The sequence below is a fragment of the Dromiciops gliroides genome, chromosome 2, assembly GCF_019393635.1.
Source record: "Dromiciops gliroides isolate mDroGli1 chromosome 2, mDroGli1.pri, whole genome shotgun sequence".
NCBI lineage: Eukaryota > Metazoa > Chordata > Mammalia > Microbiotheria > Microbiotheriidae > Dromiciops > Dromiciops gliroides.
The window spans coordinates 260747291-260765212 of record NC_057862.1 but is presented as its reverse complement, the minus strand read 5'-3'; the positions used below and the strand labels follow the sequence as shown (position 1 = coordinate 260765212).

General features: G+C 41.7%; 1 protein-coding gene across 3 annotated transcripts in view; it reads left to right on the top strand.

Moving 5' to 3' along the window:
* ACTN1 (actinin alpha 1) overlaps window positions 1–2684 on the top strand; it is a 132820-nt gene extending 130136 nt beyond the window's left edge. For all 3 annotated transcript variants that reach the window (XM_043983099.1, XM_043983098.1, XM_043983097.1), the window contains one exon: window positions 1590–2684. In XM_043983099.1, coding sequence (XP_043839034.1) covers window positions 1590–1748 — 159 coding nt within the window. In that variant the 3' untranslated portion in view covers window positions 1749–2684. The remainder of the gene's footprint in view (window positions 1–1589) is intronic.
* Window positions 2685–17922: the final 15238 nt, after the last annotated feature.

Here is a 17922-nt window from a genome sequence, read left to right as displayed (position 1 = left end):
TGTTCTTGGGTTACGCCTTTGGGAATCTACCCTCTGGGACCTATGGAACTTAGATTTCCTCCATGATTCAGTGATAATTTTTCAGGAGCTTTTTCCATTGTTCCTTTCTTTTGGGGGGGGAGGCAGGGCAATGAGGGTTAAGTGACTTGCCCAGGGTCACACAGCTAGTAAGTTTCAAGTGTCTGAGGCCAGATTTGAACTTGGGTCCTCCTGAATCCAGGGTCGGTGCTTTATCCACTGTGCCACCTAGCTGCCCCCAATCCGTTGTTCCTTTCAAGACTGTTCACCCCTCCCTATCCTTACATGATTTCACTGACTTTGGTCCTATTTCTTCTCAGCCTTCATCCTCTTCAAATGAAAAGATCCTAATGAGGGGGGGGGTCACAGGGAAAGGCTTATTCTTCCCGTTTTACAAAAGGCACTGAATCACCCTCTTCCCTCTGAATGCTCCCATGGATATCCCTGTGCTGTTATGACACAGTTGTCAGAAAACTTTTTGGGACTTAGTAACACCAAAAACACAGTGGTTACCCACCCAGCCCCTGGGTTCCTGTTTTGATTCCTGACCTTACAATGTCAGAGGAAGATACTTGATTGGAACCAACAGTAGAACAGACAAGTGCCTGGTCATTTTAACACAGAAGGTGGTTAATGGGCTGAGCCAGGATCAGAGGATCCAAATGTAATAGAGAGGACTATAGGCTGGACTGAGGTCAGAGGCGAGAGCCAGGATCTCTTCCCCAAAGGGAGACTTAAAAGCAACCATCTCATCTTACAGATTAGGACACAGTGGATTTACCAAAGGACCCAGTACCTTGTGGCAAATAGGACCTAGGTAGAATTTGAGTTCAGATTTTTAGATATTTAGTCTTTTCATTGTTGTTCAGTCATTTCAGTCACATCTGACTTTGTGTGATCCCATTTGGGGTTTTCTTGGCAAAGATACTGGAGTGGTTTGCTATTTTCCTCCTCCAGCTCATTTTACAGATGAGGAAACTGAGGCAAACAGGGTTAGGCGATATGCCCAGGTTTACAGCACTAGTAAGTATCTGAGGCCAGATTTGAACTTGGTTAAATGAGTCTTCCTGACTCCAGGCCCAGCACTCTTTTTACTGTACTACCTAGTTGTACTGTGCAGTCTTGGTTTATCCTTGATCGTTGAGGCTGATGCAAGTACAAAATGTGCAGTACTTCCCTTCTGCATATATCATCCCTTGGTAACACTGTCAAATACAGAACTTTGTATTTGAACCATGGATATTTGAACCCAGGACAGTATTTCTTATGTTCCCGTGTGTAATAGGGAATATGCAGTTTGTTTACACCACTTGCATAAGTTGTAGCAAAACACAAGCCTTTATTCTTTAGAAAAGGGGTTGGTGACTTTTCAAAAATGGCATGCCAAGGTTAGTAGGCCCTATTCTCTCATATTGATGATGGTAAGCCAATGGGGAGAGACTCCTATGAGCAATGGGAAGGGCCACAGTGGTGGTGAGTGGGCTTCATGCCATCCTTAGCACTCATGATGTGGGTAGCTGTTCTCTACTATGGATGTTGCCTGTGACTAAATTTCTTTGTTCTCTCCACAGAATTATATCACCTTGGATGAACTACGCCGGGAACTCCCACCTGACCAAGCAGAATACTGCATTGCACGGATGGCCCCCTATACTGGCCCAGATGCGGTGCCTGGTGCTCTGGACTACATGTCCTTCTCCACAGCCCTCTATGGCGAAAGTGACCTTTAACCTTCTCTTAGGCCCCCTACCATATGAACCCCCTTCCTTTATTACCATACAAACCCCCAGCCTCTCCCAGGGTTCTTCTTCCTGTCCAGATGCACCTTTCTTTCTGTATGCAATGCAAGGCCCCCCTCCCCCTGCCCCCAGCTCTGCCTCCTTTGTTGGTCTGTCCTCCAACCTCCTCCTAATCCTTCTCCCTTCCCCCCCAAACCCTGGGGTTTTGGTGTCAACTCACAGGTTCCCTTCATCTTCAGGGATGGGACAGACATTACATTGAATCTTCCCACCCTCTGAAAGTGGTAACAGTTTACAAAGTTATTTTCTGCAAAAAAGAAAAAAAATGTTTAAAAAAAAAACCAAACCAAAAACCCACATATTTTATTATAGAAAATAAAGGTATTTTTTCTCCACCTGACTGAAATGGATAAGGGGAAAATAGATCTATTTGCACCAAGTGTTTTGTTTGTTGTGACATAGGAAAATAAGCAAGCACAATGCGACATTCCATCCTTTTTTAAAAAATAGACATTTTTTAAAGAATTTATCTTATCTGTTCCATCTTATGTGTCCATTCCTCTGATCTCTCATCTTTCAGTGAGGGGAGGAAGTTCTGTCAAAAGACACACCAGGTGCATGTGTGTTTTGCTTGATCACTCGTTTCATGGAAATATTTTATGATATTAAAAGAAAAACTTCAGAGCTAGCTGTTTTTTAGGACGACAAATAATTTACATGGCTTGTCTTTCATATTTAATTCCAGAGATATGATGATCAGTCTCCTCAGTGCACAAAATGTGTTTCTTTTTTTTTTGTTTTGTTCTGTTTTAATTATTTTAAAATTGTCTATTAAAAAAAAGGTCAGGACAAACTTGGAAAGAGTGGATTACTTTGATATTGCTTGTCACAAACCATATTAAAAACAAAGCAGCATTCTTGTGATAACTCTTTTCTGTGTCTTATCTTTCTCCTGTTGGAAAATTGCGTGGGATCTTAGATGCGTGATGCCTGTCTCCATATTGTTTCTTCATGCCTATCCTTGGAACACTGAGATGATAGTCCAGAATCCTGCATCCTGTTCTCAACTTTGCAATCTAACACTTGTTGTGTGATTCTGGACAACCCTCTTAATTTCCTTGGACCTCATTTTCCTTTGTTTATAAATGGAGTTGGGGAGTTGGATAAAGGTTCGCCATGCCTCTAGTGTACATTTGTTAGCTGTGTGACCAAAGGCAAGTTCACTGTCTTGGGCAACTCTCTAATTCTGCTACCTTGACCACAATTACAGGTCTAAACCCTACTCTCCCAAATGGGGATTAGATTTTCCCCTACTTACATCACAAAATTGAATGAGAGAGTATGGATGTGCTTTAGAAAAACTTAAGAACAGTATGATTCGAAGGTGCTCATTACTCATAGCCTCCAATTTCTTATCTTGGGATGCAGAGGTAAATAGTACTTATCCCCACCTCTTCCCCAAGATGGATGAATGAACCTCAACTTCATTGGTTGTTCATGGTTCAACCAACTCATAAACTCATTCATTTGGAATTGTGTTATGAGCGACTACAGAAGAAATGGACTTAGCAACTGAATGACAAATCATGCTTCAAAGTACAGGAGACCTTTCTGTCTGAAAAGATTTTATATTTTTGGGATCTGTCATTTAAGGAAATCATAATGTGCCTTGGATAGGTGGATAAGAGTCCCCATCTAGAGACCAAATGACCTCTTGTTAAAAGGAGATAAATGGGGGCAGCTAGGTGGCACAGTGGATAGAGCGCTGGATTCAGAAGGACCTGAGTTCAAATTCGGTCTCAGACCCTTGATACTTACTAGCTGTGTGACCCTGGGCAAATCACTTAACCCCAATTGCCTCACCCCCCCAAAAAAAAAACCCAAAAAAAACAGTAGATAAATGAATATGGAGTATAAATTTACTTGGGCAGCTAGGTGTCACAGTGGATAGAATGCTGGGCCTAGAGTCAGAAAGACTTGTGTTCTTGGTTTCAAATCCAGTCTCAGATACTTAAACTAGCTGTGTAACCCTTGGCAAGTAATTTAACCCTGTTTGCCTTAGTTTCCTCATTTAGCAAATGAGCTCAAGACAGAAAATGGCAAAACCACTCCAGTATCTTTGTCAAGAAAACTGAATAACAACAGAATTCCTAGGTTGGTGTGATGATATATCCCGATCAGGAATATTCAAAATTATCAGACACCTTATGGTTTATGCCCTGCAGGAAAATTACTGGCTGCTTCCAGTGGAAATAAGTATGTTGGTCCTCAGTTTGACCGTTTGAAAATGCATGCAATTTTTAAAATCTCCTTATTCTAACCTCAATATACTTTTTCCTTTTATTCAAGGAAAATTTTTCTCCCTGATAACTTAGTGAGTAGAGATTCCTATTTTTAGGCCTCTCACCACATCTTGTCAAGGGGAACCAACCTGTGTCATGGGACACGTCTGTTACTTGGCGCTTAGAAGAAACCCTGTACTTTCTGAAGGTCATCACCGGTTTCTTCTTGCTCTTTCATACCTTTTGGAATGAGATCCTGAATCCTTTGTTCTGACAGTGAGTTACTGGTGCAAGCTGTCCCTTAGTGCAGGGAGGCAGTTGAGCAAGAACAATGTCAAATTTCTGCTATGCCTTAATACAGAATAGAAGAGAGCATTCCAATTACTAGTATGTCTGCAACTAATTAGATGAATATCACTCATTTGTATGATATGATACTTTGTCATTATGTTACATACTTTTTAGCACCGTAGAATTATTCTAAGTAACATGCAGTGTGGAAGGGAAGGGGGAAAACATTAAGTACCTACTATGACAGGCACTGTGCTAAGTGCTTTACAAGTAGCACCCTGCTATTCCATTTTACAGTTGGGGAAACTGAGGCAGACAGCTTAAGACTTGCTGAGGGCCACACAACTAATAAATGTCTAAGGCCAGGTTTGAGCTCAGGTTACTATTTCCAGGCTCAGTAGTGTGCCCCAGTGAATATGTTTGGCCTTGTGCTGTTAACATTTTGTTAATGACTTGGATAAAGGTTTAGATGACATGCCCATGAAATTTGCAGATGATAAATCTGGGAGGAAGAACTAACACTCTATGATGGGATCTAAAAGGAGTAGTAACATAAAATTCAATAGGCCTAAATGTAAAGTCTTGAATTTGCAACTTCACAAGTATAATATGGGGGATAGAAGGTTTTCTGAGAAAAGCTGGCTGTTTTAGTGAATTGCAAACTCGAGTTAGCAAAAATAACGAGATTCTTGAGTTTCAGTAATGTGAGAGGGGCTCAGCTTCCAGTAATAGGGCAGCGATGTGGTGGTCCATTGTAATCTGCCCTCATCAGACCTAATCTAGGGCAGGGCTTTCTAAACTTTTTCCACTCGCAACCCCTTTTTGCCCAAGAAATTTTTACATGACCCTGGTTATGTAGGTATATAAAATAGAGATACATAACCTTTTATTTGTTGCCAAATTTTTCAATAGGGTCTCAACCCACAGTTTAAGAAACTTTGATCTAAAGGACTGTGTTCAGTTGTGGGGAGTGTAGTTTGAGAAGGAAACGTCCTTATCAATGGATAAGCAGGAGAGTATTCAGAAGTCAGGATGTTGGGGCAGCTAGGTGGTGCAGTGGATAGAGCACTGGCCCTGGAGTCAGGAGGACCTGAATTCAAATCCAACCTCACTTACTAGCTGTGTGACCCTGGGCAAGTCACTTAACCCCAATTGCCTCACCAAAAAAAAATTTAAATGGTCACACAGAAGTCAGGATGTTGAAGAGTTTTGAGTCAATGTTCAAAGAAGCAAAATTTAGTCTTGAAGTCGGAAAAACCTTCCTAACAATGAGAGCTACCTCAAAGTGGAAAAGATGGATCCCACCAGAGGTAGTGATTTCCCCCTTCCCTGGAGGTCTTCCAGGAGAGGTCACAGATGACCACTTGCCAGACATGTTTCAACAGGATTCCTTTGGTGTAGTGGTTGGACTAAGTCTCAAATTCTGTTCAGAAACCTAGCTGTGTTGCATTTAAATGTATGTTGTTTTTTTTTAATTCAGAAGGATAAAAAGGACCTGGCATTTACTTAGTTGTGTGGAATCCTGTTATTCACACCTGTAGGAAGCTTAGGTGTTCATGACATGATGGTGTATTGAGTCAGGATTAAATGGCAGCTGCCCTCCTTTCTGGCTTCTGAAGGATTAACATAATAATCCCAAAGATCAGATTTTCTGATCATATCCTGGACTCTCCTTTGTATACCAACACCAGTTAGAGAAGCATGAGGATTTTTGGTTAATAATAGCTGACATTTATATAGTCCTTTATGTCATTATACTCGATCATCACAACAACACTGAGGTAGGCACTCTTCTCATTTTATAGATCACTGTATTGTAAATTTAGAGTTTGAAGGGGATTTGTTGCTAATCTCAGTCATGTCTGACTTTTTGTGACCTCATGGGATTTCAGAGAGTCAGATATGACTGAAAAAAACAACCCATGTGGGGTTTTCTTTGTAAATATACTGTGGAGTGGTTTGCTATTTTCTTCTCCAGCTCATTTCACAGATGAGGAAACTGAGGCAAATAGACTTAAGTGACTTGCCCAGGGTCACATAGCTAGGAAGTATCTGACTCAGGTCCCCTTGATTCCAGGCCTGGAACCACTTAGCTGCTGGAAGGAAATTTAGAGGTCTCAAGTTCTTGATAAATGAGTCAACAAGCAGTCACTGTATTCCAAGCACAAAGAGAGGCAAAAACACTGATCCCTGTCCTGCCCTCAAGGAGGTCACATTCAAATGAAGGAAGCCACATGCAAACAACCATGTACATATAAGATTACACGGTATAAACTGGAGGTCATCTTGATGGGGTTGCAGAAGTTTTAAGAGAGAAGACAGGAAAGCTAGGAAGTGAAAGGGCAGAGGGAGAACATTTCCAGCATAAGAGACAGGCAGTGAGAAAGCAGAGTCAAGAGATGGTTGTGATGTGTGTGTGTGTGTGTGTGTATGCATGTGTGTCTGTACACGTGTGCATGCATGTGTGTATGTTTGTGTAAGTATAAGAGCAAGAAGGCCAGTGCCACTACAGAGTGCAAAGTGTAAGAAGACTAGAAAAGTAGGAAGAGATGAATTAAGAGGTTTTAAAAGCTAAACAGGATTTTGTGTCTTGCTTCTCGGTCTCTTTCCTCCAGTTAAACATGGATCTCCAAGAGTCTATTCTGAGCCCTTTTCTCCTTTTATACTATCACATTTTGTGAGATCTCATCAGCTCCCAGGGATTCAGTTATCATCTCTATGCAAAAAATTCTCAGGTCCCTAAAACCTCTCTCTTGACCCCTGGTTTTGCGATCACCAGCAGCACTTTGGACATTTTGAACTGGATATCCCATAGCTATCTCACACTCAACATGTCCAAAACAGAATTTATTATCCTTCCCCAAGCCTCCTCCCATAAAGTTCTTCTTGCTGTTGAGAGCACCTCCATCCCCCAGGCTTGAAATTTTGATATCATCCTTGGTTCCTCATATGCAATGTGTTGCCAAGTTTTGCCATTTTTATCCTCACATCTCATAAATGTCCCCTTCTCTTCACTCAGCTGCCACCCAACTGTAGGCCCTGATTTAGACTATTGCAATAGCCTCCTTGTCTCAAATATCTCCCCACTTAAATTAATCCTCCACTCAGTTTCCAAAGTGATCTTCCTGAATTGAAAGGTCTGACCTCATCATCCCCTGCCCAACTGCAATGGCTTCCTATTGTTTCATTTTCCATCTGAAGAAATTGGAGGACCAGAGAGGGTCATACAGGTAGTAAGTGGCAAAGTCAGGATTTAAAACCAGATTTCCAGCCTCCAAATTTAACAGTTCCCATTGCTATGATGAAGAAACAGAGGTTTAATGAGGTTGTGAATTGCCCAGAATTTCACAGCAGCAACCAAAACCAGGTCCGGATGGATCAAATGCTGTTAGATTTTGTAATATTCAGAGTCAAGTCAACAAGCATTTATTAAGCACCTACTGTGTGCTGGAGAAGAAGGCAAAAACAGTTCCTGTGGGGGGTGGTGGGGGGCTTTCCATACTAATGGTTTGAATTGTCTGAATGCCATAGTGATTTCTTATGTTCCAAAAGGGTTCTGTGGGGGCAAAAGTCAGGGTTCAATCCCCAAAAAAGGCTAGTTTCAGGATTATCAAGAAAAGACCTCTTACGTGGTCATTCATTTCACTCTTGATCTTATTTAGTCGTCTTATAAATTTCTGCCACTCATCTCACAGGGGATCCAAGTGTAGAAACATCAGCACTACAAAGAGCAAAGACCCTGTCATCTTGATGATGAGTCACTAGCACCTTTGTTGTACAGGACACCCCAGATAAACACTTTCTAAACCAAGCTGAAGGTATTGACTTTGCTCAAAATGCAACAAACAAACAAAATCATCTGTAGCTTTCAGGCAAAAGAAAAAAAGCTTCAAATCTCATGTTTACAGATTTTATCCCCCTAAAATCAATCAAAGGGTAGAAAGCAGGGTAAGCCAGGGAGAGGAAAGGGAAGCTTAGCTGAAGCTGATGATGCTGCCAAGGACAGTTAAATAATGATTGGAGGAATGGATGTGAAGTTTGTTTAGCAAGTGCTATAAGTAACTAGCTTGCCCATCATTTCCCAAGAATTTCTAAGACTTTCTACTTTGGAGGGGGGGGGGCAGGGGAGTAAAGAGGAAATTCAATCTACAATGAGATTCAGAAACAACTTGAAATTTGGATTTTTTTTTTTAAGTCACTGCCTGGTGTCTAGCTTACCTTTCAGTCACACTTCTTTTTTTTGGGGGGGGGGTATCAACACCTGTCTTTTTTCAGGATATCGGATGCTGTTTGAAGTGTGAGGGAAATAGTTTATTTTTCCCCTCTATGTTTATTCTTTTTGGTGTCACCAGAGATTACTGTAGATTAACTCTGTGCATGTGTGTATATTTATGAGAACTCTCTCAATGTGTTCAGACTTTCTTCCGGGTATGGGTCAATTTACAATAGGGAAGATCACTAGTTATCAAACAGTGTCAGATAAAGTGATGTATCTAAATATTCCACTTACATATAATATTTACTTCCACTAAATCCCTAATTATATTAAAATTGATAATGGGAAAATTGCTAAAGTAACTACCAACAGAGATACTACCTAATGCATAAAATGGAATTCTGAGTAACCACATATAGGGTTATGGGGACTAAAGAGATGTCAGTTGGTCAACATCCATTGGTTGATATAAAGGATGTGCATCTTTTTGAGATGTTTCTTCGGGGATCTAGAATTCTACCCGAGCCACTGGCTTGAACTCAGTATTGTGGGTAGTATCAAGGATTTGTTAGTATATTCCTTAAGCAGAGAATCTGTTTAACAGAGGACTTCTGGGGAAAAAATGCCTTAATCCAAAAGAATTACTCCAATGGTGAGAATTTCAGGGACCAGGGCAGACTGGTAGAGAGAATATTTGTCTTAATGTTCTGACTATCCCAAAATGCTTCCCACTGCAACATCTCACCTAGTCCCCTTCTCTTCCTTTCCGAGCTCTCTTTGTCTTCCGTCCCCATACCTTTAAGGATCCTGCTCTCCTTTAACTGATCCCCTAGCTAAACTGGGATCCTAATTACTGTCAATAAGGCAATGTGAGGGGTTAGGAATGGGAAAGGAGGGAGAAATGTAAGTGAGATCCTGTCAGTAGGGGTCAGGGTGTCATTTGAGGGATTCTGTAAGGAGCAGGATCCTTAAAGGTATGGGGACGGAAGACAAAGAGAGCTTGGAAAGGAAGAGGAGGGGACTAGGTGAGATGTTGTAGTGGGAAGCATTTTGGGATAGTCAGAACATTAAGACATTGGCTGCTGCTGATGGGGTGAAAATGCCTGAGGGAGGACCAAAGGTACCAGAAAGAGGAAAGAGGATAGGGGATTAGATTGTTTTCAACCTTCCTCACTGAGCTCTCACATTCTGTGCTTTTAAGATTTTTGGAGAAGGGTCAAATTTTGATGATTTCTCAGTCCTAGGCCAACTCTGTTTTTGATGAAGACGTCATCAGCACCTGGTCCAAAGAGCTGGCAGGGCAAAGCAGAATGGGGAGCTGGGAAATTCCCAAAGCTAACGGGAAATTGTTGAGATGGTAACTATCAGAAGTATGGATTGAAGCAGTGAAGGCAGCCAGGAGTGGTCCCTGGTGACCACATAGGAAAATATCATTAAAAAAGGATAGAAAGGTAATTCCAACACTTGTACCTTAACAACAACCAAGCTGATGTGTGGAGAAGCAATCAATAGGGAGATGGAGCTTTAATAGGTCACAGCAGAGACTTCCCTTTCTCCCAGCTGAATTCAGATTTCCCATATCTCCTTATGATCTGAGATTTGAACCAAAAGTTGAAAGGGATTTAGAGAAATTTTTTCTGTGATCTTGGGGACATCAGTGAACAAATTTCTGGCCATCCAGGCTCCCTATGGGATAGCAGCAATAAAGGGCTGGGCTGTGACCTATGCAGGGGATGACTCTAGGAGCTGGATTGAATTTGCTGATAAGAAAGAAAAATCTCTGAGTTTTCTGTGAAGGGACCACAGGAGGAAGGGGGGATGTGCTGCCATTGTCCAGACCAAGAAGGTTCTGTGATGGGAGAAAGCTGGGCTCAGAATAAATACGAATTATATGACTTTTGGGTACTGTACCTCCATCTTTGGCAGCTGATGTTTGTATAGTCTCCTCTAACCTGGCAATGGGGCTTGTAGCCATGTGTATGAGAGAGATTCTGAGCATCAGAAATAAACCTGGAGAGCTAGAAATGGCTCATGTTTGTTTGAAAGGTCATTTCTAACTCCAAGCTCACCTTCCCCTGTTCATGTTGCCAAATGACTGGTGATACTGGAAATCTGGTGGGAGGGGAGAGAAGAGAGAAGGAGATGAAGCAAATGTTTTAACAGACATCAATGAGTTAGTTTCTAACTATCCAGGATCCTTTCTTTAGCATGCCTAGAAACATCCGAGATAATGGAGGATGAGAAGCCGCTGGGGAATAAAATTGGAATCTTGGCTATGACCACTAGAGGGCAGCATAAACCAGTGGGAATCTTGAGACAACCAGGTTTTGATGATCATTTCCCCATCTCCTTTCTCTAGTTTCATAACTGCTTGATGTGCTGCCCTTGTATCTTCAAAGGCCTAATAATGCCAATTCTTCTGGACACTGGCATGGAATGCAGACTAAGGTTCTAGAACATACGAACACAAGGAGTTCTAGCTCTGGTGTACATTGAAAGGCAAGCTGGCAGTGAGGATTCTTGGGTTCTTTGCCCAGCCACTGACTTTCTATGTGAGCCTGGGTTAGGAAGCATCTCCCTGGTGTATGTTGGCTTTCTTTCAACTGTCCCTTGCTGTCCTGACTTTCTTCCAAGAGATGGGGTGAGGATGAATGAGGTGGGAATTATCTATTGGTGTTTGTTACTCTCATTTGCATATTTGGCAGGGGTGGGGGGAATGATCATCCATTTGAGACTTGGCACAGTGTAGTCATTTGTTGTACCTCACAATGGGTGGTTGGGGGAAATGAGACGTGGAGCTGGAAGTGATTTGCCCAGAGTAGTGCTCCCCTGGTGGAGTGAGGAATAGAACCCAGGCCTACCTATCCCAGGCTTTCCTTCTACTGGTTTTAGTCGAATTTTCCCCAGAACCATGTGGCTGGGCTTTGGCCGTTTATTTTCCATATGGTGAATGAGAGAATAGACATTGTGGCAGGAAATGAAGGCTACATGGTAAGTTATCTAGTTTTTAGAAATAGAGAATTTCAGCCTCCACAATAGCTCTAAGACAGAAGCTGCTGTTGTTCCCTTGTGTCCAAGTCTCTGTGACCCCATTTGGGGTTTTCTTGGCCAAGCTACTGGAGTGGGTTGTCATTTCCTTCTCCAGCTCATTTTACAGATGAGGAAACTGAGGCAAACAGGGTTAAGTAACTTGCCCAGGGTCACACAGCTGAGATTTGAACCAAAAGCTGAGGTATCTGAGGCTGGATTTGAAACCAAGTCTTCCTGACTCCAGGCCCAGCTCTCTATCCACTGTGCTACCCAAATCATGAAAGAAACAGGCTATGCTTATAGTATTTGCCTCTATCTTTTTTTTTTTTAAATGAGGCAATTGGGGTTAAGTGACTTGCCCAGGTTCACACAGCTAGTAAGTATTAAGGGTCTGAGGCCAGATTTGAACTCAGGTACTCCTGACTCCAGGGCCGGTGCTCTATCCACTGCGCCACCTAGCTGCCCCATGTATTTGCCTCTCTTAAGATCATAGATTTAGAGCTAGAAGAAACCTTAGAGCTCATCTTGTCTAATCCTTATTTTATAGTTGAGAAAACTGAGGCCCCTTCAAAGGTGGTCTAGTTGCAAATAAAGAGGTTCATCACACAACAGGTTCTACTCCTAACCCAGCTTTGCTCCTGACATGTTGTGTGACCCTGGATAAGTAATTTCTCTTTCCTGAGATTCTGGTTCCTCATGTGTAAAATGAGGTTTCAGAGATAATCCTTAAAGTTCTGTCTTCCTTCTCTAAGATGCAGATGCCAGCTGAGGAAATTTGAGAAGTGCCAACTTGTTCTTTCTAATCCTCTGTCATGCAGTCTGTGCTCACCGTCTTGTCCCCTTCCGGCTACCTCGGGGCCAAGTTCTTTGAGGGGGAGGGGGAAATGTTTTGGGATTCATCTGCTTTGTGATGCAGTGGGAGGAAAGGGGCACAGAGCAGTTTGTAAGTGGTCAGCCAGTGCTGGCTGGGGTGAACCAAGTTCTTAGCATGCAGAATGAGCCTCTGAGAAGCCAGGCATCTGGCAGCTTCCAACAGCCACCCCTCCTCATGCCCCTGCCCCGAGGAGAGGAAAAAAGTCTCCTTTTTCTTTCAAAATAACACAACTTGTTTGTCTATCTAAGCCAACAATATAACTATTTTTACATCCATTCCAGCAGAAGTGTCTGGGAATGATAGAGCTGGTAAATAAAGTCTGGTTATGTAAACCACACTTTATCTGGAATATTTCAAGTCTCTTGGCAATTGACCCTCCCTGTTTTGCTCTGCCCACCCTATGCCCCCCAACATCCCCCCTCCCTCCCCCATTGCTGGTGAGGGTGATTCTTTTATCCTATAGAAATTTCTACAGGAGGGAGAATAAATACCTCATGAAAACCCAGTGGGGTAGGAGGATGCGGGGAATGGCATTTCTATAGCCTTTCCCCCTGGACTCACCTTTCCTTCAAAAACCATTCCCCCTCCCATCACTATTTTGGAATGTATTTGGAAGAGGTCACTTGGGAAGGCTTTTCCTTCTACCCAGACTAACTTCATTTCCTCTTTTGACAAGCTCACCGGACTGGTAGAACAGGGCTAGGCTGCTGCTGGTTTTACCATAGACCCCAGCAAACCTTTGACATAGTGTCCCATTGTTAACTTTATGGATAATATGGAGAAATGTGAACGAAAATTCAGAGCTCACAACTGGTTGTAACCTGACCCTAATAAGTTCAGCTCCGTATCAGTTTGGAGGAGTTTTCTATTGGGGCCTCCTGGAGATCTGTTCTTGGCCCTGGATTGTTTTATGTCTGGGGTGTGTGTACACACATATGTGTATAGAAGAATGTATGCTTATAGTATAGCATTGTCTACATATATGTATATGTACACATGTATATGTGGGTATATGTGTATATACACACACATGCATGTGTGTGTTAAAGTTCACAAAGTTCCTGCAAAGTGGATACTATTATTATCTTCATTTTACAAACTGATGAAACTGAGACTAGCCAAGATTATGGGAGTTGCCCAGAGTCTCATAACTAGTGTCTGAGTCAAGGTTTGAACTCAGGTCTTCCTGACTCCTGGTCAAATTAAAAATTTTTTTTTAATCAATGGCTTGGATAAAGGGCATAGATGTTATGCAGATCAAATTTGTGATTGATCCAAAGCTAGTAGAAGGATAACTAACATCTTAGATGTCATGATCAGAAAATGTCTCCACAGGTTAGATGGCTCAAATAATGGCAATAATAATATTAATAAGAAGAATGATAATTAACATTTATATAAGCACTTCAAAATTTGTAACATACTATACATAGATCTAATTTTATCTTCACAATGGAAGGCAAGGGTCGTTATTAGCCCTATTTTAAAGATGAGGAAACTGAGGCAGGCAGAAGCTAAGTGACTTGCCCAGGGTCCCACAGCTGTCAAGTATCTGATACATAATTTAAATTCAGATCTTCCTGACTCCGAGTCCAGTACTCTATCCACCATACCACCTCATTACCTAAATCTGATCAAATGAAATTAATTTTTTTTAAGTTTTGTTGTCTTTTGTTATCAATGACATCTCATGGAGATAAATGTCAGATTCTGTATTTGGGCTCAAAAACCAACTTCAAGAGGACAAACGAGAAGAAAGCATGCTGGATTTGGCATCAGAGGAGCTGGCTCTGCTATATACCACTTGTGTGAAGGAGGGGAAGTCACTCAACCCTCAAACTGGGCCTTAATTCTTTATCTGTGAGATGGAATGGGGGTAGAGTATGGTGCGGGTGCAGAGGACTGGATTAACTATCATCTCTGAGGTTCTTTCCAGTTCTAAACCTATGACCCTCTAAGTGGCTTGAGAGCATTTGATAAGGGTATTTCAGTGGACTGCCAACTCAAGTCAACAATAGGGTACAGCAAAAAAAAAAATTTAAAAATCTCTTAGGCTACATTAAGAAAGGTTCGGTGCCCAGTACTCTAAGGGAAACGATAATCCTGCTCTTCCTGGTCTGAAGTAGTATATCTAGTCCCCATATTTTAGGAAGGATGTGGATAATCTGGAGAGTGTACAGAGGCAGATGCTCAGGCTAGAAAGGGCCCTGGGCACTCTGCTGGACATGCATGGATTAGAGCTACTCAGGATTTCAGCTGGAAAAAAAGAAGCCTCAGAAGACACAATAATTGCCTTCAAGTTTCTGAAGGATTGCTTATGTTGAAGAGAGATCAGAATTGCTCTGTATTACCTCTCTGCTCTGCCCTGCCCTCCTTAGCTGAGAACCTTGTCTTATACTTCCCTGGAGTATATAATAGATGATAATAATAGATGATCATAGCAATATAGTAGACATATAGTATATGTCTTTCCCTGTGTCTTCTATATGCTTCCTTCTCTCTGCCTCACTAAGTCCAATTCACTTGGAAGTCAGGACATCACCTTCCTGATGTCATTGGTCTTCTTTGAGAATAAAGGACGTACAACAGTCATGACTGGTAGAGTCTCATTATTTCCACTAGTACTATTGCATAGGCTTTCTAATTGGCCTCCCTCTGCCTAGAGTCTCTCTCCAATCTATCCTTCACACAGTTGCAGAGATTTTCCTCAGGTGTAGCTGACCACGTCACTCTTCTGCTCAATACTGCTAGTGGCTCACTATCTCTCTAGGATCAAATAAAGGATGTGTGTATTGTAAGCCTAGATAGCTGAAAATTGCACTGAGGCTTTTGGAACACCCTGCACAAAGTTCTTTGGCATTGAAAGCTCTTCATGACCTATTCCTTTCATGCTTCTCCTGTCGTCTTCTGGGCTACTTTCCTTTATGCCCTTTACAATCTAATTTGCCGCTACCCCTAAAGCATCCTCCTTGGTGTCTTTGCACCGACTCTCCACTGTCCCTGCAATGCCTTTCCTTATTCAGCTGTGTCTTCTAGATTCTCCGGATTCCTTGACAATTCAGCTCAAATACTACCTTGTGGGACAGGATACCTTTCCATGTCCTACTACAGCAGATAAAACCTTAGAATTGCTGCTGCTGCTGCTACTACTACTGCTGCTGCTGCTGCTACTACTACTACTACTGCTACAGCTACTACCTCTGCTGCTGCTACTACTACTACTACTGCTGCTGCTGCTGCTACTGCTACTACCTCTGCTGCTGCTGCTACTGCTACTACCTCTGCTGCTGTTGCTGCTCATACTACTACTGCTACTACCTCTGCTGCTGCTACTGCTGTTATTGCTACTACTGCTGCTATTGCTACTACTTCTACTGCTACTATTACTGCTACTACTGCTGCTACTATTACTACTACTACTACTACTGTTACTTCTGCTGCTGCTACTACTACTACTTCTACCAGCTAGTGTGTTTATATAGCTCTTTAAGGTTTGCAAAGTGCTTTACAAATTTCCCACTTGATCCTCACAACAACCCTGGGGAGGTAGGTGCTATGATTACCCCCATTTTACAGATAAAGAAATTGAGGCAGGTAGAGATTAAGTGACTTGTCCAGAGTCATATTACTAGTGTCTAAGGCTGTATTTGAATTCAGGTCTTCCTGGATCTACCTCTGGCTTATCTATTGTGCTACCTCCTGGCTGTGGCAGATACTTAGGGGAAGTCACTTAACCTGTTTGCCTCAGTTTCTTCAACTATAAAATGGGGATAATAGCACCTGCCTCTCAGTGTGGTTGTAAGGATAAAACAAGATAATATTTGTAAAGTGTTTTACAAAGCTTAAACTGATCTATGGTTTGTTGCTAAATTGGTTTATATGCTTTGTTGTTCAGTCATTTCAGTTGTGTCTGACTTCATGACCCCATTTGGTGTTTTCTTGGCAAAGATACTGGCACGGTTTGCCATTTCCTTCTTCAGCTCATTTTACAGATGAGGAAACTAAGGCAAACAGGGTTAAGTGACTTTCCCAGGGTCACAAAGTTAGGAAATGTCTGAAATTGGATATGAACTTAGATCTCCTGACTCCAGGCTTAGCACTCCATCCACTGTGCTATAAGGCAGTGCCCCCTGCTCTATGGTAGTAGTTTATAAAAGTAACTGAATGTGAACTATTTAAAAAGTTTTCAAGGTAAACATAATTTCATAAAGACTAAAGAACAGTGAGCCAATAGGATTGTATTGTGACATCTATACATTCCTGTTAAGTAGTGCATTGTAGTGGCATGGCCTAACCCATCTAGGGATATGAGTCTGGTATTAGTAATATCTGCTGAGTAACTTTCTTTAGCTGCATCTCCAGGTGGAGTACTTACCTGGTGCTGGCCCATCTTACTCACATTTTTAGATTCTTATAGTTTGCAAAGCTCTTTTATCACCGCAACCGTGAAGGAAGAGGTTTGAGTGGATGTCCCCATAGCTGAAGGACACACAAAGGTTCTCTCTCTATTGCCTGCCTATTACAAGTTCAAGATCTTTTAACCTGGCATTCAAAGCCCTTTATACTCTGACCCCATTTGACCTATTCAGTTTTCTTTCCCTGCTGGTCCACTCTCCACTTCTGTTTGGACAGCACCCTTACCACCCCAAATTACTTGTGCTCTCTTGTGGCTTTATCAGGGGAGGTCCTTCCCTACCTTCCCCGACTCTAATACTAACTGTCACAATCTTGGGCATCTCAATTTACTCATCTATTCTTCTTTATTTTAGCTCATTTTATAAAGTTTTATTCATGTCCCCTTTTGGATCAACTTCCTGATCAACTCTCTCTTGTAATGAAGAAAAACTGTCAAGCAAAACCAGTCATTTCAGGGGTTGTGTGCAAGTGTTCAACATTTTGCATCTATACTTGTCTACTGTGCCTCTCCCATATTCCCTTTTCCTCACTGAAAGAAGGGAGGAAAGTTTTATCATCTGTTTCACAGAATCAAAATTGCTCATTTTATTTAAGATCTTAGTTGCCTTTTTGTAATTTATATATATATATACATATGTATATACACACTCACACAAATATATACATGCATACACATATGTACATATACATACACATATATAGCTTTATTGATTCTACTTACTTTGTTCTGATTTAATTCATATAAGTTTTCCCAAGTTCTCCCTCAGTTTGATATTTGATATTCAGGAAAGTCAAAGTTCGAATCCAACCTCAGAAACGTTAGTAGCTATGAGACCATGGGTGAGTCACTTAACCTTTTTCAGCCTCAGTTTCCTCATCTGTAAAATGAGAATGATCACAGCAGCTACCTCTCAGGGTTGTTATGAAGTTTGAATGAGATAATATATTTAAAGCACTTTGTAAACCTTAAAGTGCTATATAAATGTTAGCTATCTTTTCTTTTTCAGTCATTTTTTAGGCATGCCCCCATTTGGGGTTTTCTCAGCAAAGATACTG